The 22288-nt window shown below is 51.3% G+C and overlaps 1 protein-coding gene across 2 annotated transcripts in view; it reads right to left on the bottom strand.

The window, feature by feature from the left end:
* The window catches only part of GALNT18 (polypeptide N-acetylgalactosaminyltransferase 18), a 340291-nt gene that overhangs the window by 152480 nt on the left and 165523 nt on the right, over nucleotides 1-22288 (bottom strand). Inside the window, exon 2 of one of the 2 annotated variants that reach the window (XM_045796495.2) lies at nucleotides 15169-15361. The exons of the other annotated variant lie outside the window; for it this stretch is intronic. Coding sequence (XP_045652451.1) covers nucleotides 15169-15361 — 193 coding nt within the window. The remainder of the gene's footprint in view (nucleotides 1-15168; nucleotides 15362-22288) is intronic. 2 annotated transcript variants of the gene reach the window in all.

Below are 22288 nucleotides of genomic sequence, written 5' to 3' on the forward strand. Positions count from 1 at the left end.
ATGAAAGCAAAGAGCAGAAATTATAGGCTGTGAGTTCAGAGAGGAGGCTGTCCACTCCCGCCACCGGCCACGGACAGCTCCAGGGGCTCAGAGCTGGTGACCATGTTGAGTGGCTCCACAGTGGGAGATGCGACCAGGTTAGAACACGCAATGATGAGCATAATAGCACAGAGCTTCTGCTCGTCGGCAATTAAAGTGCTGCAGGATAGGAATGGGCCTGTTCTTCCTTAATGAGGGAGGCTGCAGGATAACCAGCGCCGAGCAATTTGGAGAAATCACCGTGGGGCCCCAGCCTGCTTAAGAGCGGGAGATTAATAAACTAAAATCACCGTCTCTATGGTTACCAGAAATTTACAGAAACTTCTCCCATTCTATTTCCAGCTCTCCTTCTCTCTCACCGAAGAGAGGTGGGGGAAGGGGAAGAGTTGAACCTTTTCCCAAATCCTCCTCATACTTAAAATTTTAATAAAAGCACCAGGTTAACAGATTGGTGTAAACGGCATTCATTCTTGTATTTAATGGAATCAATATTTGTTGAGCATCTTTCATGAGGCAGGTATTACTGTACGCAGGGCGTGGACGAAATACCTATCCTCATGGCACTTAGACTTCGACAGGGGAAACAGGTAACATGGAAGCAATCTCACAGGAGTACTGAGATGAAAAGTATCACAGGGTAGGAGATCAGGGCGATGCCTTGGCAGGTGTTCCAGAAGGCATGGTCAGGGGAGGGCTCTGTGAGAAGGGTTTAGTCAGAAACTTAAATGGTATGAAAAAGCAAGCCGTGCAAAGGCCCGGTGGGGCTGAGGGAACAGTGCTGTGACGGGACAGGAAGCAACAGGGGAAAGTGGCTCATGTAAGCGCCATGAAGGGACGAAGGGATGTGGAGGTGGAGGGAGGGGCTTTCATGAAGGAGAAAGACTGGAAGGACTCTTTAAGCTCATCAGACCGTTTCCAAAATATTTATTGTCGCTGTGAATGTGATTTGTATAAGAGCCATGAGAAGGCTTGTGGTTAACAGTCAAACCCTTTGACTAGTACTTATCTGTGTCTATCAAGACCGGCAGCTGGCCTTTCCTCAGGCATGAAAACTGACAGAAGCGTTAACTTGTACAACCCGCTCGCTAATTGCATTTTTAAAAATAATACTACATATGGTCAAACTGCTGGCACATGACTTTTATTATTATTTTTCAAATAAAATACAGCGAACAGCTGCCAGTAAGGTCAGCACAGGGGGACACGTTCACTGTCCTTCCCACTAGCCCCACCGGCAGTGAAGACCGTGCCCCCGTGTCTGGAAGCATTTCTCCACAGTTCCTTGGGTCCCTAGAGCCCCGCTAACTAGAGCTGCAGGTTGTTTGCAGGTGTTTTCCAGAGCTGGGGGTTAACTGCCTTCCTCTTCTCCCCTCCTTTCTTACTTCTGAACGTAACCACTCCTCCTCCTCGTCCCAAAGAGACCAAGTTTAATCTCGCCCAGTATCAGCATGCACCCACCACCATGGTTTGAACCCCCAGGGCCTGGGGGCCGACTCCTGATGGTCTCCCCCTACACAGAATGGAAATGTTATATTTGTATTATAAGCGAAACTCTGCTGATCACCATTTTTGCATGAAAGACTCTTTCGAACATAAGGTTTTTATACGCAACTGCTTTGGAACATAACAGAGCACCTAGAGTAGTGTATCTCATTGGTACGTGTTTATTGTCTGCCCCCCCCCCCGAGAGTAGGGGCTTTATTTTGCTACTGTGCTCTTACTCTTAAACCAGAGTCTGGCACACAGTAGGTTGTTGGAATTAAACAAAGCTAACAGGGCTACTGACTTCATGGAAGGCTTAATTTTTATATGCATGCTACTGATCCCGGCATGTTCCTTTTTTTCTGCAAACCTCCTCCCTGTGTCAGAGTCAGGGCCTCTCTCCACCAGCGAGTCCTTTCTCCCCTGAACTTATGGCCCCAGTTCCTCACATTCAGTCTCGGGCAGCTCTCCGATTCTTGGTACTGTAATTAAGTGATCCCTCCGGGCCAAACGTCCTGACCTCCTTAAATCCTTCTTTCCTCCCCTTCTCTCCCAGCAATAGCTGTGCTGCCCTGGCCTTTTTCTCTCTCCACACCGCGAGGCCCCCTCCCTCATCAGTTTACTGGAACTTAACTTAAATATGGGTGTGGCCGAGCAGAGGCTGAAGGGTCGGCAGGATGAGAAAGACAAGGTGGGACAAGAGCATGAAGCCCCCCAGTTCCAGCTCCGTCCCAACTTGCTGCGTGACCCTGGGCGGGCCACTCTATCTCTCTCCATGTCACGTCACAGAACAAGGGAGGCAGAAGAAACGACCACTCAGTTGTCTTTTCTAAGATTCTATAAAATTTGGGGTCTTCTATCTCCCACGGGGTGAAAAGAAGACACCTCATTAAAGAATCGGTTTGCGAAGCTGCCCTCCCTTCCACGCAGCACCTGGTCACCATCAGATGCCGCAAGAAACACCCCTTTACTGTCCTCACGATTACACAAGGTGACCACGTGTCCTGGTTTGCCCACGACTCTTCCAGTTTCAGCACTGGAAGTCCCATGCAAAGTGGGACAGTCGGTCGCCCTATGAGTGGATCACAGCGTCCCCAGCCTTGTTGAGGGTAGGGATGGAGCTTGCTCCCGGCATCTGCTGAGTAAGCTGGTACTACCTTCTCCAAAGTTCCCAGCACACACACACCAACACACAGTTGTGGTTCATACTTTCATCTCATCGCTGAAGCGAAACTTGCATTGCAGGAGAAAGGAGGCAAAAAGAAGGAGGAAGAACAGCCTGTCAGGCAAGATGTCCACATACGTGCTGGTCACACTCACCATCGTCACTACTGAACACTGAACTCAGGACAGGAGCCTGCCTGCCACAGGGCAGCCCAAGGCTTTCGAAGGGAACACACATTCAGGAAGCACTATGGAAGAGAATTGTTCCAGACCCAAGCCCAGCACTTGGGACTCCAGAATCCAGCCACTTGCTTCGCCCATCCATCAGCATTGCCCACACCCCCCGCCCCAGAGCTTTGCCTCTGTATTCACACCCCTGAGATGCTCTCCCCCAGCACTTCTATCCTCCAGGGGTCTGGTGCCCACACCCTCTGCCCCCAGTGCCTACTCCCCACCTGCTCTGGGTGTCTGTCTCTGGGCTCCCTCTTCCCTGCTCACCTCCCCAGGAAGGCCCAGAGGACGTGAGAGTCAGAGGAGCCACACAGGTCTAATTGGCCTTTCCCTCCTGACGTTTCTGGAGAAAGCCCGACTGTACAGGACCAGTTCCTTACTCATTTTGAGAAGAGGCATATTCTCCTATAAAATTAAGCCATAAAAGTTCCCTTTTTACTTTTATTCTTGTTCAAAGTCGAGCCATTTTCCACTAGAGATAAAAACAAGGCATTTCTGAGAACGGAGTACTACGCCTGTCTAATAAGCTGGAATTGATGGTCATGATAAACTCAACTTTATCGATCTCTGCACACAGAAGGTGATGTGGGATGGGAGCAGCTCTGCAGACACCTCCCGGCAGAGCTCCCCGAGACTGTTTTGATCTGCTTACAAAGCACACTTCTATCACAGTTGCCTGTGAGAGGCAGGGAAGCCGTGACCAAGTGAGGCCAACCCCTGTTCCCGGTGGCTGGGTACCACCCTGGACAGCGGCCAGATGCCTCCATGTGGCATCGGCGGATTTTCTACTCCCTATGACCTTGGCAAATCTACAAGTTCCCAGTCCTTCAGGGTGATAACTCATGGGGAGGCTGCTTGACCTGGGATGGAAGGAGTGGGTAAACCTCTTCCAGGATGAAATCAAAGTCAAATGTGAGCTGTGGCTGCTTGCCAGTGCAAGGGGTCACCAGATCCAACTATGCCAGGGTGCTCGGAGTAGAGACGGGGCCTTCCTGGACCAAGCAGCAGGAAGATGACACGCCCAGATACCTGCTCCCCTGAATGTCCACAGCCCTCTTTCTTCCCAGGCTTCTCCTAAAAGGCTCTGCCCTGCAGTGGTGGTCAGCACAGGAGGGTTCATGGAGACCACTAACCACCTAGAACATAGACCTTGGGACAGAGCCTGGTCCCAGGGTCAGCACTGCCTTCTTGGTCCTTCAAGACCATCAGTGTCCTCATCCCAGCCTCCCCCCTCCTACCGGCACCCACAGGACTTGCTTGCTCCTCCTCTGACCTCACTTGGGTACACTGCTGGCTTCTTCTAGACCTTTCCAGATGAGAGGCTCCCAGGGTTGCCAGCGTCCAGTCTGCTGGACTTAATGAAACCCACAGATGAGGGCAATGAGGGGATTCTCGCTGAGCATGAGGATAGTCAAGATTTCTACTTCCTCTGGCTGGCAGCCCTACCTCCGTGACCTCTACAGCTGAGAGACTGCATGGTGCCTGCTACCCCTACTGCCCATGGACCCCATGCAGAATATTTGGAAATTTAATAGTAATTATTTCCTTTTCTGAGTGCTCATGATTTGCCATAAACCATGCTCAGAGATGTATGGATATTTTTACTCATCCCCCCCATTTATTCCTTCCTATAATCCTGTATGGCAAACACCATTATCCCCATTTTACAAATGAGGGAAACAGGGCTAAGACAGTAAGTTATTTTCTAAGGCTTAAACCTGGTCTCATTTGTCTCCAAAGCCTGTACTCGTAATCCCTGCTAAACTCGAGTCTGTATCATCCTTCCCACTCTCACCCAGAGATGAGGCCGGCAAAACAATGGTGTTGTGACAAGCCAGAGACCTGGTGGGGTGGGGGGCAAAACAGAAGTCACTCTGGGCTGAAAGGTGGAGAGGATGTCATATGTCTGTGATGTGTGCAAAGACGAGAAAGCACAGCTGAGCACCGGAAGCTTAAAACTCTTCCTGGTGCTTGTTCCCATTGGGATAAACAATCCCAGTGACTCCTCGTATAAAGGGGTCTGGGTCTTCTGTCCCATGGCTTCCTCATTCGGCCCACCACTGATGGGACCACAGACCGATTCCTGAGCTCCACATAGCTACCAACAGCCTGGCCATCAGCGTACAGGGCAGCCTGGCCCACGAGCTGTGTGTAGCCAGATCTGGCAATCCTGAAGAAGGGCCAGCGACCCGACCCAGCCCTGTCTTGTGTGAAGGTTGAAAAGGAGATACCCCAGAAGGCAGGAGGGGAGTCTGGGGCAGTAAGAATGATGGGGTTGGAACAGGACAGGTCAGGGAGCTGGAGATGCTGACAGTCACCACTAGAGACCGCGCTCTAACACGTAAGTCAGGAGAATGCAGCCGCGAGCCTCTCCGGGATGTCCTGAACTATGCCGCCCTCCTCCACACCTGAACACCCGGCTTCTGATTGTGTGATGACGTAACTGGGCGTGAGCATCAGCCCACAAAGAACCCCGCCTGCGTGCGGTTGCTGAGAGAGCGCAGCGCCTGGCTCTGAGAGCGCACACAAGCCCCAGGAAGGAGAGCCCGCTGTGATCCCAGGCTGGAAGCCGATCCCTGTCAGACTCTCACAGCCCCCTTGGCCTTACTTTCATGCCGCTCACATGCCATCGCAGCATGTTTTTATGTGATTATTTAACAAACACCAGCGTCTCCTCGAGCCTATAAACTACACGAGGTCCAGACCACACCCGCTTTACTCACCAGGTATCACCAGTCCCTCGTACCAAGGTCAGCACAGAGTAGAAACCCAGAAGCCCCCGGGTGTGCAGCTGAGTGAACAAATGAATAAATACTTGAATGATGAACAGAAGAACTAATTGAGGCCCGTGAAAGGCCTGTGGGTGGGAATTCCAGCATGATCTGACAGCAGGAATCACTGAGCTGAACAGCAACTCGCTGACAGTACCCTGAATGATTTCCTAACGCGAATACAGTCGCTGTAAAAAATCACTATAAACTTGGTGCCTGAAAACAACACAAATGGATCATCTTACAAGAAAGGTACAGAGGGGCTGGGTAACTTGCAGGGGGTCAACCAGTGTGTAAGTGAGAGACCTGGCCTTGCAACCCAAGTTTTAAACATTGTTCTATAATCTAAGCAGAAGCTTTATCTGTTTGTCATGTTATCCAGTTTCTCTTATCCTCCGATAAGCCAGAGGGGTAGATGGAGCCTGGGTGGCGATATCCAGAGGCTTCGGGGACCTGGCAAGACGCCGCATCTGGCTCAGCTATAGAAGAGACAGCCGACATCGAAGAACTGGGAGCTTTAACCGTCTGTAAGGTGAGAGAAACAGGCCCGTGTGATCGGAAACCACGGACAGGTCAACTACTCAGCAGGATGCGATCATCAAAGTGTCCAGCTTTCATCCAGAGGCAGAGCTTCTACAAACATCTTTCGGGTGCTTGTATCAATTTAGAGAAAGGATCTGCTATATCAAATGTCAATTATAAGTAGGACAAGAGGGAAAAGAGTCATTTGAAATGAAAACCAACAGGAAGCAGGGAAACCATTTGTTCCTAAAACATCTTACTAGAAATCCAGAGGAAATGGAATCCCTAGAGCTACATGGACAGCGGCCCAGGGAACAAGTCAGCTGGCTCTGGTGGAGAAGGCACGTCAGGAACTGAGCATCTCCATGTGTCGAGTTTGTTGGGCCGCAGGTCAGGCCCGTGGCAAAGAGAAAGTGGGGGAAGGTGCACCCCTTAGGTCAGAAAAAGGAGGATGGGGCATCTTTGCTCTCCATCAGACCTGGCTCTGGTCTCGGATGCCCAGACCTCTGGGTCTGGGGAGAAATCATTCTTTCTGACCTGCCTGGAGCTCCTCTCACCTAGCGCCGGGGCCCATGGCCTGTCCCATGTGGCTCCTTGTCCGCACAGCAGTCCTCCCAGTACTTAAAGTCATGGTCATGTCCCCCTAAGCCACCTCTTTTACAGATCAAAGACCCAGATGATACAAGTAACAAAAAATTAAATAGCAGTTACTACGTGTCAGGCAGTGTTCTAAATCTTACCATCTCTAATTTGTGCTTAGGAAAATCAAGGCATAGAGAGGCTGGGGAACTTTCTGCAGATCAACCAGCTTGTAATAGTACTCTATAATCGGAGCAGAAACTGCATCTGCTTGTCATGTCCCCCAGCTTCTCTCTTGGCTCCTTCTCCTCTGAACATACTCCTTCCTCCATATCCCTTAAAATCCAATTCTGCACTTGGCATCTGAGTGGCAAAATAGACAAAACTATCACCTCCCCTTCTAAAGACATTATATTTCTATTAATATAGATCAAGATTATATTATCTTTAAGAACAGCCCGCATGATACTATTGGCCCATAAAGAGCTTAACATTAAGAATCAGAACTGTTTTCCCAGAGTGCTTTAGTGAAGGAGTGTGACCCTTCCACCCTGCTGTGTATGGTTGACATTTTCAATGCAATTGCAGAATCACTATTAAGGGTGTTTCCCCTTTGTTTGGAGTCTGCCCTCAGGGTGGACACATCTTCCACAGATCTCTGGGTCACCTCCACAGAGCCACGATCCCAAACCAGAAAAAGTCACCCGGGCCAGGGAGGGCAAGGGTGTCGCGGCAGTGTCCTAAAGATGCAAGACCCAGCTAAAAATACTGGCTCTGCTACTAACACCTGTGGGAACTTGGGTAGGCTTCTTCACTTGACAAATATTCAGTATTCTCCCATATAAAATAGAAATAATAATAACTACCTCCAAGAGACGTAAAGATAAAGTGACATTAGAAAATACACATTAAGCAGTCTGCCCAGCACCGGGCACACAGTAAGCCAGCAAGTGGTGGCTCTTAGTAGAAATCATTAGCCCCTGGGTAGCAGCTCCCACAGGGCCCAGCAATCATGATCCCAGCTGCTCCCCCTGGAGCCATCCCCCTTGTCCCCCAGGACCAGCTACATAATTTGTGGGGCCCAGGGCAGAGGGAAAAGATGGTGGTATTCACAGATTATTCTGAGTTTTACCACAGTGACAGCAGAGCATTAACGCAAGCTCAGAGCGTCTCCGGGCTTCTTGGCACCCTGTGCGACAGGCTGCGCCCTGTACGCGTTTCCTAATACTAGTATTGCTGCTGCAAGAACGCACTACACACTTGCTGGCTTAGAACAGCACACATTTCTTCTCTTACAGTTCTGGGGGTCAGAAGTCTGACACGGGTCTCACGGGGCTAAAATCACAGTGTTGGCAGGACTATGTTCCTTTCTTGAGGCTCGCGGTGGTCATCTGCTTTCCTGCCTTTTCCCAGTATCTAAAGCTTGCCCACATGCCTTGGCTAATGGCTCTTTTCTGTCTCCAAGGCCAGCGATGGCTGGTGGAGTCCTTGTCACACTGCCATTCCCCTGGCCCTGACTCTTTTGCCTCTCTCTTCCACTTTTAAGTGCCCTGTGATTACATTGGGTCCACCCAGATAATCCAGGATAATCTCTTTATTTTAAAAGCAGCCGATGAATGACCTTAATTCCGTCTGCAACCTTCACTCTCCTTTGCCATGTACCAGACCGTAGCCATAGGTTCCAGGGATTAGAACATGGGTGCCCTCGGGTGACCTACTCTATGCACCCAGCCAGCCCTGCTGGCTCCCAAAGTCCAGAGATCTCAGATATGTGTCTGCAGTCTGCACCATGAGGACCCTACAGCCCTCCAATTTGTACATGCAAACCTGTGGCCACACCCTAGCAGTGGCCGCAAACACCCACAGTCACCTTGGATGGACTCTAGCCTGCTCCCAGGGGGACCGAGCCCCTGGCTCCATGCTGCATTCTCTCCCTGCTATAATCCCATTCCAGATCTTTCTACTTGGATGTTCACACAGGATCTCTCCAGTTCAGGAATAGGGCTGGTGTGTGTGTGTGTGTGTGTGTGTGTATCCCAGTTCCTCCCTCCTGCAGAAAACAGTCTAACCCCCCTTTAGTTATCCCCTCATGCCTTGTTCTCAAACTTGAGCCCCCTAGTCAACCCAAAAGCCAGTCCACACCCTACCCCTGGGAGGGAGGGACAAGGGCCTCAGGGGACGCCGGAAAGAAAGGCGACATCATCACTGACACACTCAGGAGCCTCTGAGATCTCCCAAGGAGAGGCAGGAATAGTACCTGCCGAAGGCTCTGCCCAGAACTACCTTGGAGGTAGGCCACGGAGTTGCCATGGCAACTTTAAGCCTCGAAGCTTGACACCCGGAGCTCCCTTTCTCCTACCCACACCCAAATGCCCATTAGATCAGGCACTCGTCCCTCATACTTTCCGCAGCTGCTGTTCGGAAATGACAACCAGTGCCTGCAGAAAAGAATGGGGCGCACCTGTTGTTGTGGAACTATGGGCTTCCATGTGCCACCTGCCCGACTTGCTGTGGCTGGGTGGGTGCCTGCCCCTACCTTCCTGCCCTGAGCTGCTGAGTGGCTTCGAGCCCCCATGAGCCTCCTCCCCCACAATCACAACCCATCTCCGCAGCGCCCCCCCAAAGCTGCTGCCTGCATCCTCTCTCTCCGTCCCGCAGGCAGAGACTTCCCTGATCTCTTTCTTACACTCTCATTTTTTCAGAACATTGATGCTTCATCTACAGGCAGTAAAACTCACAGATCTTAAGTGAATTTGATGAGTTTTGACAAATGTAGTCCACACCCCAATAACACTTGTTTTTCTCTTCTCTTTTGGGCCCTGGTAGGGTATAAGGAGCAGGAGGACGGATGGCAGGACGCTCTGTGTGCTCAAGGACACAGAGAAAGCCACAGGAATGTCTGCAGCTTGCATCTGGGGATGGGAGGGATGGGGCCAAGTCCAGCCAGCTTGAGATGCAGCTTTTCTCCCCTTTGATCCTGAGGCCTGGGTGTCTTTCCAACCTAGAAAGCAAGAAGGCAACCCCCGCCCAGATCTGTCAAAGGCCCCTCCTGGGGTGAGGTTCAGGAGGGTCACCAGAGGAAGATACCAATGTCCTGTCTCTTCTGGGTCTTCTCATCTGGATGGTGCTTGTTATAACCATGAAGGGAGAATGAATGGCATTTTGATTTCCCTCAAAGCCAATTGTCCTGGAGCCCAGAGGAAATCTGTCCTTTCTCTGGACAGACCAAGGAGCCCAGATAAGGCTAATAAAACTGTCACACTTCCGGTTCCCATGTCCTCCCTTCCCCAGGGGAGGGCCATCAAAATTGGTAAAAGGAGGCTCCTTGCAGATGCCTCTCCGGGTCCTGCCTCCCTGCCACAGAGGCCACAGAATAGGGCTTCCATGGGCCATCCAAGTCCAGCCCCTGACTTACTCCAAACTTGCAAGAATGGCCCCCCTCCAAGGAGGCTAGGAGATGGTTAGCAAGCTTTCAGATCCCCTGCCCTGCTCTCCCACCATCTTCCATCTGGATTCCTACTATGGCGTAAGCTCCTTGAGCTTTCTCTGTCTGGTGCTTTACTAGGTGCCTGGCACACACTTGGAGCTCAATACATGTTTGTGGGATGAATAAATTAATAAAGCCTAGCAACCAGCTGGATGGACTTTTTCCCTTCTGGTTATGTCTTCTGCTGTGTATAAAGCCCTGAGTATAGGATGGTCCTTTCAGCCAGATGACAAAAGTGGGTCAGATCGCATCTTTCAGCACCAAGAAAGGAGACAAAATAAGGGACCAGCCAGAGATGATGGAAGACAGGGTGGAGCGGGATTTGGAACACCTATATTCCAGTCCAGGAATGAAGCCAAGCATAACGTCAGGGTTAGAACTTGGAAGAGCCGACCCAAGAATACAAAGAGCAAAGTGCAAAGTCCAAGGACACCTCCAGGGGCAGAAGTCCCCAAGGGCACTGAGAAGGAAGCAAGAGTCACCTGGCCTGACTCTTCTGGAGACTGTCCTTAGCACAGTGCTTCCTCTCCAGACACTACCCACCCGCACCCACCTTGCCTCATATCCCCACATTACCTGTAGCAAAGGCATCATTCTCTGCCTTGATCATGGGTTTTATGTTCACCACCACAATTTTTCCAGCACTTAGAGAAGACTCTCCTGACTCAGACGAACTGATCGGCCCAGTGCTACGTACTGTTAAAGCAGTCCCCATCCCCATGACAGTGTCACAAATTGACACTTCAAGGCAGTAAGCATGGTGGCAGTTACAAACACAAATTCTATTGCCAGACGACCTGGGTTCAAACTGTGGCTCTGCCACTAGTGGCCTTGAGTAGATGTTATAGTCTTTCCATGTCTCAGTTTCCTCTTTGGTAAAATGGGAATGAATAAGAATACTGTCAAATAATAAGAAATATATATATTGGTCTCTGCCCCTGGTTTCTGCTAATATTTGGTCTTTGACCCCAGTTCCTGACATGGAAATCCTAAAACTCTTGTCATTCCTGAATGAAAGGAGTGTCTGACACAGAACACAGTCCCTTGTAATTTCCTGGGTGATGGGAGCATCTTTTGATCTAATGAAGTGATTTTTGGTGGGTCCTGAAAGAGAGCTGCTCACCAGAAAGACCAAGCCATGATGAGAAGTTTGGAACTTTCAGCCTCACCTCCCCACTCAATCCTCTGGAGAGAGGAGAGGGGCTGGAAAGTGAGTTAATAATCCATCGTGCCTTCATGATGAAGCCTCCACACAGATCCTGAAGGTATGGGGTTCAGAGAGCTTCCAGGTTGCTGAACAGATCCGCGTACCAGGAGGACAATATACCTCGGGTCCATGGGGACAGAGGCTTCTGTGCCTGGGACCCTCCCAGGTCTCACCCTATATATATCTTCTCAGACTGTTCAACTCTATCCTGCATTACATCCTTCATAGTCAACTACTAAGTATATTTTCCTGAGTTCTGTGCCACTGTTAGCAAATTACTGACCTCCAGGACAGGTGGTGGGGGCCTCACTTTATAGCCTGTCGGTCAGAAGCACAGGTGACAACCTGAGCCGGGTGACTCGCCTCTGAAGTGGGGGCGGGGTCGTGGGACTGAGCCCGTAACCGGCGGGACTGACGCTAACCCGGGTAGATAGTGCTAGAACTGAACTGAATTGTAGGGCACCCAGCTAGTGTCACAGAATTGGCTGGTATGGGAAACCCCCACACAGCTGGTGTCAGAAGGATTGTGAGTAGGAGAATAAAGAACAGCGTGTGTTTCCCAGATGAGTCCCTACTCCAGAGGGTTCCTGCGAGGAGTCAAATAGTTAACAGAAATAAAGTACCAAATGCATCCCTGCAAACATGGCTCATGCTGTATAAATGTCTGCCAGTGTACTTTGGAATAGGGTGATAGTAAAGACATTGAAGAAAACGTTTCCAAAATGAGTTAAACAGGATAAGCTAAGAAGCAATGACCTTGTTACAAGGCAGGAATGTTTTTAGGGAAATTAAGAGACAAAGAGAGGCCCTGTTTTAGCTAAGCACACCGTTGTTTTGAGTGGTTCACCAACAGCTCCCCGATGTTGGGTGTGCGTCTGGCATGGGATCTGAAGGAGAGCTGGTCGGAGCTTTCCTAGTACGTGTGCAAAGAGAAACTGCACCCTTACGGCCACCGCGGAGAGCACGGGTGGAGACTCCCCGAGAGGGCTCAGCTCTGCCTTGTATCAGAGGTTCCGTTTCTTCTTCTATGAAAAGTCACCTTGCCCCACAGGGGAGACGTGGAAAGCCCCATAAACTGTAGCTCTGGGCAGAGGGAAGGTCGTCCTGTTACGATAATTGCTCAGAATTCTGCCCACCTGGAGTCCTGCAGAGACCCTTTCTCCACAAACTCAGGAAGCCCAGGCTGGACTGCCCGCCGAACCATGCTGCCTCCAGAGCGTGCTTGCGAGGGAGGCCTGCCCTTCTGTCCCCTCCACCCTTCACCTTCCTGTTTCTCTCCCACGGAAGTAGGAAGGAACAGCGACAGGGCACATCTCTCGATGACAGGTTAAGGGGCTCCGGCATCAGTTGGCCCCTAACAAGACAGCTGTGGGTTACCATCAAAGGCCAGGATTTGGCATCTGGACACACGGGGTCAAGTCTCAGCTCAGCTACTTATCCAGCTGTGTGATCTCAGACACAACCCTCCTTCTTTCTGTTCCTCAGTTTTCTGGACTCTGAATGGGGAGAATGTGCCAGTTCCTTCCCTACCTCTGCTGGAGGTTGGTGTGGTCCAGATGGGAAGGGCGTTCTCAACACGTCAAGCCCTGTGTAAATACCAGCCATTATCAGAGCCGTGTTGCAGTCTGTAAGATCCACCCTTTCCATAGCTTCCTTCTTATTTCCCCTTTAATTTGGAACAAATATGCATTGAGCTAGGCCTGAGCTTTATGTCAGAGCTGGCTGCAAAGTCTGCAGCTCCTGTGCAGGCCAAGGCCAAGGCCAAGGCCCCTGCAGGACTTCTGGGGCCCCAACTCCTCTTGAGGACCCTTTTTCCGGAGCCTCTAGGTTCTGCCCACATCAGACCTGCTTCTCTGCAGCCCCAGGCATGGTCCCTGCAGCACTCCTAGGGGGCGGAGACCCTGTGGCACTGAGATAAAGTCACCTTCAGGATACTCCCAGAAGCCAAACCCATCCCGATACCTGCCCACTGCTAGCATGGTGCGAGCTACCACCGTGTCTCCGCAGGATAGGCAGAAGCCTCCTAACTGGTCGCCCTGCTGCCTCCCAGGCCCTTCCAGTCTGTTCTCAACACAGCAGCCATGGGGGCCTTTGAAAATGACAATCAGTCTGCTCAAGCACTTGCCTTGGGTCCCCACCTCACAGGTGCAAGCCACAGCCTGTGCAGCAGCCTACAAAGCCCTTTGCCTATGATTCTCAACCTGGGCTGCACACTGGAGTCACCTGAGAGCTCCAAACGGATACAGAGGGCCACCCCTGGAAACTCCTATCTACTTGGTCTAGGGTGTGGCCCTGGCATCAAGATTATTCTAACGCTCCCTATGAGTTGAATGTGCACCCAAGTGTGAGAACCACTGCCCCTACTTGATCTGCTTCCTGTGGCCCCTCTGACCTCATCTCCAACTGCTGCCTTCTTGCTCACTCTGTTCCAGCCACATGGGCCTCCTTTTTCAAACATGCCAAGCACACTTCTACCTCAGGACCTTTGCACTTGCTGGTCCCTCTACCTAGAAAGTTTCCCCCCAGATATCCACACGGCTTGTTTTCTCATCTCTTCCGTATGTTTGCTCAAATGTCACCTTCTTAGTGAGGCCTTTTCTGACCACCTCACTAAAAATTCAACCCCTCCTCCTATTCCGGGAAGCCCTGTTTCCCCCTCTAACTTTCTATTTCTTCATAGCATTTGCTCCCATCTAACATGCTCCATATTTAACTTTTTTGTTTTCTTTATTATGTGTCCCTGCCTGTCTAGAATGTAAGCTCTGTGAGGGCAAGGATTCCTGTCTGTTTTGTTCACTGCTCTATCCCTGTGCCTAGACTATGCCGGCACATAATAAGTGCTCAGTAAATATCCTTTAAATGTCTTCTAGCCCTTGTAGATCCTCAGGACTCTTTCATCCCTAGAGTCCAACCAAGCTCTCCTGGGACAGGGAAAACCATACTCAGTTATACAGTATACAACAGGTGCTCAACAAATGTTTATGGAACTGACCTGAACTTTCCTCCCTGAAAGAACATAGCCTCTTTCAGCAAGATCTTTCCTGAAAAAGATCTTCATATCTTTCCTCCAAATATAAGCTCACTGTAGTTTGCAGCTTTAAGAAAAATTTAAAAATAAGGAGAAAGAGGGGGAAAGAAGGTATGTGGGGAGCTCACAAAAGTTAATGAGATTTTCTCAGCTGCGGTACGTGCCCGCACTTTTAATAATTAGGAGTAATAAAAATTCTAACTGAACCTTAAAGGAACATCTTCTGTAACAAAGAGAGAAGTCAAGACAGACTTCTGTGTCGGGTGTAATGACTTGTTAGCCCTGGAAGATGGATATACTTTAAATACTAATTTATAGAAAAAAAATAATTGTTCATAAAAATGCAACTAATTGGGTTAAAAAGACTTATTAACAGGAACGCCAGATGATTCTAGAGGCTGTAAGGAAAAAATTAGGTTATTAATCCTCAACGTCTCTCATGGAAGAAGCCTTTCCCCTGCTTAGCAGATGGAGAAACTGAGGCTCTGGGAGGAGGAGGAGAGCGACTTGCCCCATAAAGGCTGAGAGCACCGACCCTGGCTGAAGCAGGAGAGGGACCCAGCAGTCCGAAAGCCCTGTCCTGACTGTTCCCGGCACCGTGGTGACCCCATCACCCCACAGGCAGGTCAACAAGGGCCCAGCCACTGACTCTGCTCACCCACTGGGTCTGAGGTCAGGCAGGGGCCGGTTGAGGGGCAGGCGGTCACTGAGGTAGGCGTTGTAGCCGTAGTACTGGAACTGCTTCAGGGCCATGCGCCGGCCTTCAGGGCTGAGCTCCTGGCCCCAGTGTGCAAACAGAGAGGAGTCTGTGAAGGGCTCAGCCTCTGCCTCCTCGGGCTTGGCGGGAGCCTCTGGAGAAAGAAGGGACAAGGAGACAGTGGGTCAGAGTGCACCCCTGCAAATGCCATGACAACCCCTTTCCCTTCCATACCATCACGCTGGGTAAAGCAACCTTATCCCCATATTCAGGGGCTGTGGGGAGGATAGACTGTAATCCTCATGCTTCCTCAAACTCATCCATCCATCCATCCATCATCCATTCGTCCATCCATTCATCCACAGCCACTAGGCACAAGGGATATAGAAATACATCCTATAGGGTCTACCAAGAGGCCTATGGATGTGGTCCCAAGGCCCCATTGCTTCAAGTCAGAACTCCCTCCTTTCCCCACCAGAGATGCTAGCCCGAGCCCTCAAACTGGGCTTCTGCTTGTCTTTCCCAAGATTGCACCCCCACTCCCTGCCAGTCCTGAGCCTGTTCCATGCCCAGGTCCCCTAGCCGGGGTTCTGGTCCCCTTTACAGTTCTTGCCAGCCCACCTCCCTCTCCATTGTCTAGTCTGCTGTGAGTGGCCTGGCCCCGCCAAGTGCCATCCGTCTGGATTCAAGGACCACCAACCAGACTGCCTTCTGCGGCCCCCAGACTGTGCCTACCAGAACAGGGAATCCGTGGCACAGAGCAGTCACCCATGCACTCTGGACACTGTCCACTGGACCCCTGGTAGATTTATAGGTAGGGGCAGCCCCAAGCCAGGTCACGAGCTCATGGTTTCCCTGGAGCTTTCTAAGAAAATGAAGGGGGCATTATTACCCAGAAGAGCACAAGCTTTGGACTCCACACAGACATGGATTCAAATAAAGCCCTGCTCCACCATTCACTGGCTACATGGTCACAAGCAAGCACTCAACCTCTCCAGCCTTGATTCCCCCATTTGTAATGCACGTGTACTAATACCAACCCAGGATCTGAGAGGATTACGTAAAATTACGTATATACAGCACTTAGGCCAGCATATGTCTCAGAAAAGTACACGATACATGGTAATTGGCATTGCACCTAGCAAGGGGAGTCTGGTGGGTCATTTGAATCTCTCTTTTATGGGGGCAAAAGGTAGGTCTTGCCAGGACATAGGATGATGGGTCAGGACTTTGGAATTCATTCTGAGAGACAGGTAATAGTCAGTGTCAGAGATCAGAGAAATTGGACAGAGATGACCGGCCCACTGGATGGTACCCCCCATGCTCCTAACATGATGTAAGTGAGAGATGGCGCTGGGAGCCTGGAGTGAGACAGAGACCAGAGGAAGCAGAAGCAGGTTAGGGACAGAAGAGGCAGGCTTGGGACACTTGCCAATGTCCCCTCAGCCATCTGTATGAAGCCTGTGGGCGTATGACACATACCTATGCCAGGTAAAGGTAGAGGCTGGAGCCAGGCAAGGACATAATGTTCCAGGGTCTTCCAGGTTGGGGAGCTCTGTGCTGTAGACCACAGCTCTTACTCCCACCTCCTCTTGGGGGACTCTCATAAGAACCAGTCTGGGAGAGGGGAAGAGGCCTTCCAACACCCAGGATCCTCCTATCATGGAAGGGGCGCTCGGGGGAGGAAGCCCCTGTCACTGCAGGTGCACGAAGGCTGTCGAGAGAAGGGGACTTTTGTGGCTCCCTGCAAAGTACAGCGTCCTTGATCCTGAAGCAGAGCAAACACGCCGATGCCAGAGACTTTAGTGAGAGAGATGCCAAAAGGCATGTCATCGGGGCTGGGACTCCTGGGTACTGGGTGAACCTGTGGAAGGCACCTCACCTCTCCTGACCGTGTCCTTGGGACATGCCCCAAACTGGAGGTACCTGCATGTCCTGGGAGAACCATCATAGCTGACCCCCACTGAGCGCTGACCGCCAGTCAGGCTCTGCTGTGAAGGATTTTCCCCCATCAACTCATTGCGCCCTGTGGGGTGGGGACTATCGTTGTTTCCACGTTACAGATAGTGAAAGTGAGGCCCAGGCTGACGATAAGAAACTTGCCCTGACTCACTCATAAGGAAGCGAGGTAGCGGACGGTCAGTCCCGGGAGGTCTGCCTCCCCAGGCGGTGGTCCTGACCAACTACACCACACTGGCTCTACGTGGCAATCGGCTGGGACACACGAGTTCCACAGATAAACACGGCACACCAATTTTCCTTAAAGAGATGGAGGGAAACTCAGATATACAAAACAGATGGGACCTAATAAGGAGTGAAATGCAGACGATGTGAGCATTTCTATGACCAAGCAAGAAATGTGGCCACTCAAAGTTCCATCCCAGAAACCAGGGCATACTTGTTCTCCCCTCCGAGGCATGTGTGAAGGGAGGCCCAGGGCTTACGTGATCGTGACGGTCCTTGCTCTCTCTATAAAGATGCATGACTCGTTCATCTGGAATGTTGGGGTAGTAAAAATCTAAATCAGTGAGCCAAACGGAATCATATAATATTTAAAAGAAACGGAGTTTTAGTGCTCTCACATACCTACCTAAATGGATATTACCAAGTAAAATGAGATCAGTTAATGAAAAAATTATGATTCACAATTAGACTTGTGTTGCATAAAAATGTATTATAAACATATTCAAGTCCTAGGTTCTACCACATGCTCCTGTCTTTTCGCTCAATATTGGTATAAACCACAACAAACTGGAAAGCAGTGGGTCTTGGATGATAAATCAGGGGCACGGCAGTGGCAAAAAGTCATCTCTGTTGAATTCCTGCCCAGAGCCAAGCATGGTGCCGGCCGACGTCTTTACCCAAAGTTATCTCTGTCTTGCTCATGGGTGTGGACTCCAGAGCGCGGGTCGACCTCTGTCCCGTTCCCTGCTGTGCCCACAGCACAGTACACATCTCTGGTGAGGGGCTCCATAACCATTTTAAATAAGTTAGTTGGTAAGTACCCTGTAGAGGTTAGTTATTAGACATGAGGAAACCAAATGAAAAGGTCAAATGACCAATCCGAGGACACCCAGTTTGTCAGGGGGCATTGAAGAAAGGTCTGGCTCCCTCCAAACCTCGCATTCTTCCCCCTATACCACAAATGGCAAACTGTAGTCTGAGAGCCAAATCTGGCCTGCCCCCTATTTTGTAAATAAGGCATTGCTGGAACACAGCCTCACCCACGTGCTTACGTGTCATCCACAGCTGCTTGAGAGCTACAAGGGCAGAGTCGACCACATGCGACAGAGCCCAGGGGGCCTAAAACATTGAAAATACGTAACTATCTGGTCCTTTAAGAAAATGCATGTTGACCCCCTGCTCTACCTTAACATGTGGCATCAAAAGGACCGGTTAAGAGGACTGGTGGTGGGGTCAGAATCTGGGTTCTGCACTCCAGATCTACCATTCACTGGTCTAGCCTAGCTTACCTGCACCTGTATCCCCAACCAGGAAGTGTCGTTGATAATAATAGTACCCTTTTCATAGAGCATGTGTGCGTACTCGATGAGATGTTCCATGTAAGGAGCTTAGCCCAGGGCCTGGCACGTAATAAACGTTAGTTCCTAAGGAACCACAAAGACCCACAGCCCCCCAAGGGTGCCCTTCGGACAACCCCTCTTGAGTTCAGATGGGGAAGGTAAATGGCTCTGCCCTGAGGTCCCCAGCTCTGAAAGATGTTGCTGCTGTCCAGCTCCCAGACGAAGGGTTTCCACATCCACTGACAAGTGGCCTACCCTTAACTGGGTCTAGATCCAGCAACTCCCTTCTCTGTCTAGTAACAAAGCAGTCCGACAACGTCATCAGCAAAGGAGGACCATCTTGGACTTGTTGGTGTGACAGGCAAAGAGGCTCCAGGGAAGGGCTGAGGCTGGGACCTCTGCAGGGGTCCAGGGGCATCTGGACACATCTGGTGATAGGCCAGAGCAAGGGCTGTCTGTCACCCTAGGATGAGGCGCACCTGTCAGGAGCAGACTGGGGCTAACTGGATATCACATTTCCTACTGGGGTCCAGACCTACTTGGATGCACCTGACCAACTGAAGGCGGGGGGGCTCAAAAGAAGTATATATTCAGATGGCTGAGAGCTCCCCAAGAAACAACTCACTCCTGGCAGAGATTAAGCGGGGCACAGTGAACGCAGCCTGGAGCTGAGCCCGAGTTTAGAGGGTTCTGAGTACAGCACAAACCCTGTAATTCCGGCCCATTTCTCACCCAGCCCAGGTGCTTGTCTGGGTCCTAGGGAGAGCAGGCTGAGAGCGAACACTGGAAGGCCATTCCACCAGACAGCCACACAGAGGGCCCGACTGGCACCTGCGTAACAGAGGCAGAGACAGGGAGGCATTCCCCCACCTGCCCTCACTGTGAGCTCTGTGGCACGGGCAGGCGGGGAGCCCCCAGCAGGACATGAGCAGAGCCACAGGCGGGGGGCGGGGGGCGGGGGGGACACTGCCATGCTATGCCCCTGTCTGCACCGTACCCTCCGATGGCCAACTGTCTCCTCAGCATGAAAGACCGAGTCCCTACTAACACTCAGAAGGCCCTCCAAGGCTCCTGGTGATCAAGACCCTGAGACCTCACCCCCCTCCCCCTGCCCCCTTGTCTTCTCTACTCCAGCCACACTGGGCCCTCACCAGACTCCCCAGGCACATCTTGCCTCAGGGCCTTTGCTCTTGTGCTTCCTTCCACACCCTTATAGCTAGCTGCCCTCACTTTCTTTACCTCCTTACTCAGAAGTCATTTTCTCAGCAAAGCCTTTTCTAAACATTCGATCTCCGTGTTCCCTCCGCACCCACTGAAGTCCTTTCTCTATTTGTCTTGCTTGTTGTCTCTCCTGACTCAAATGTGAGCTCTGTGAAGTCAGGGATTTGCTCTGTTCTCTGAGGAGCCTCCTGTGCTTAGAACAGTGCCTGTTCTGGCAGGCGCTTAATGACTATCAGGGAGATGAATGAATGAAGCAGTAGCAGCAAGACAGGAGAGGAGCCAGTAAGCCCCCCATCCGTTAGGGACTCCCCACATCCTCGGAGGGAGTTGAAAGGGGCCTGGAGCCCTGTGTCAGCAAGTAGGCTGTGAAGCTAGTAAAGGGCAGGGCAAGTGCCAGTTGTGTGCAGTTAATTTCCTACCTAGTTCACTTACGCGAAGCCTTCTGAGATGGTTGGTATGATCTCAGAAGCTTCTCAGGGAGTTCCACGGAATGTGGTCCTTGGTAGATAACCCCCACCCCTCTCTCAGGACTCTTCGGCAAATCTCTTACATCAGAGAATTACCTGGAGTCTCTCCCAAGCATCCAGAACAGGACTGTGCACAGAGGAACCACCCCAAAAAACATGGGGAGGAGATAAGGAAGGAAGGAGGAAAGGCTGTGTGTGTTTCTTGCCTCTTCCTCTTTCTACTCTCACCTGGAAGAGCTCTGAATTGGAAGGACCACAGGAAGGCTCCAAGGTCCCAGAAACTCAGGTGCAGGGGACTATGAGGCGGTAAGACCCAGTGTCTTCAGAAAATTAACCTAAGATGTGCTCAGGGAGTGTCTCACCCAAACCACAGAGCCTCAGAGAGACTGAGAGTCAGGTCAGGTGTCCTCATTCTTCCCCAAAGTTCCCACAGCCATGTGGCTGCCAGCCTTCCTCCTGAGCTCACCGCTGGCTCGGTCTCTAAGGTGCTTGCTACAGAAATCTGTCAACAAACTCAAGGGGAGGATTCCCCCGGGAGGTGACTAATCACTCCACCTTCAAAGGCACATTTGATGGGTCTGTGCAAAGCATGACATTTCTGACGCTGAGAGAAGAGGCTGACTTCTTCCTCCTCTTTGACATCTCTCAGAGCACCTGCCTTTTGCTTTGTGGGCACGCCCCTCCTCTCCGGTCCAGGGAACCACCGTTTCTGCTCATCCCTAGAATGCCCTTCTTGGCCAGCATCTGGGAACTGCTCTCGGTCAGCTTTATCCCGAGGGGCTCCCCACGGCTGCGCCTCCTTCACTGCTGAGCTCTGGGGGTCACAAGGGGAGTGAACGCTTCTTTTCAGACGATCCACAAATACTCCAGCGGGTTTATTGTGCAGCAGGCCTATCGCTGGGCACTGGGAATATAAGGACCACGCAGAGTCGGTGCCGATCCTCAAGCAACATCCAGTCTGGTGGAAGAGCCGGTGGTACAGAGAATGTGATCAATGCTCCCATCCAGCGTGGATAACATGCCACCGGGTCACTGGAGAGGGGAGAGGTGCATGCAGGGACGGCTTCCCAGAGGAGAGCTTGCTCAACTTAGATATAAAGAGTGAGATTCACAGGATCCCTCCGGAAAAGGGTACCCCTCGGGCAGGACCCACAGGAGCAAAGATGCAGCAGCAGCAGCGAGCATAGTGTGGGGCTCAAGGCCTCTGGACAGACGGCTATCCACAGCTGGGGCCTCGGGAGGCCTGGGACAGCAGGGTGCCTGGAAGAACCATGTGGAAAGTGCAAGTCTGAAAGGCCAGGATCGGCCATATCATTCAGAAATAGTTTATGAACCTATAAGCACGTACATGGTATGCCAAAGCCCAACACACTAACCGTCACCAAAGGTACTGCCTCAAGTGGCAAAATGCATTATCTGAGGTCCAGTGAGGAGGGAAATTACAGGACACTCTTGGGTGTCTAGTGCAAACCCTCTTTGCCTCTTGAGCGACCCCTTGTACCCTGCCCTGCAGCCCCATTCCACTGCACTGGTCCTGCAAGAAGGTGAGGCCCAGCCATCACAGTGGCCTGTGATGTAGGGTCTATCCTTCCCATCAGAGGTAAGAAGAAACTGCAGCCCAGAGGCATATTCCCAGCCTCCTTCCATGTTGTGAGCCAAGACACACTGGCTTAAAGACTAGAAACTTCAGGTCCTGGGAGACTTCTCAGCCGGTCTGCACTGGTTCACTGCAATGTTCAACTACCGGAATACTCCCAGAGAGCTGGTAGACAGCTGCTGCCCTGAGTCCCTCCAGGTGGCCTTGCTCCCCCAGCTGCTCTGGCTCTCCTCTTGGAATACTCCAGGTCTTTCCACCAGCCAGCAAGTACA

Source organism: Ursus americanus, chromosome 24 (assembly GCF_024610735.1).
Source record: "Ursus americanus isolate L20-20 chromosome 24, mUrsAme1.1.p, whole genome shotgun sequence".
NCBI lineage: Eukaryota > Metazoa > Chordata > Mammalia > Carnivora > Ursidae > Ursus > Ursus americanus.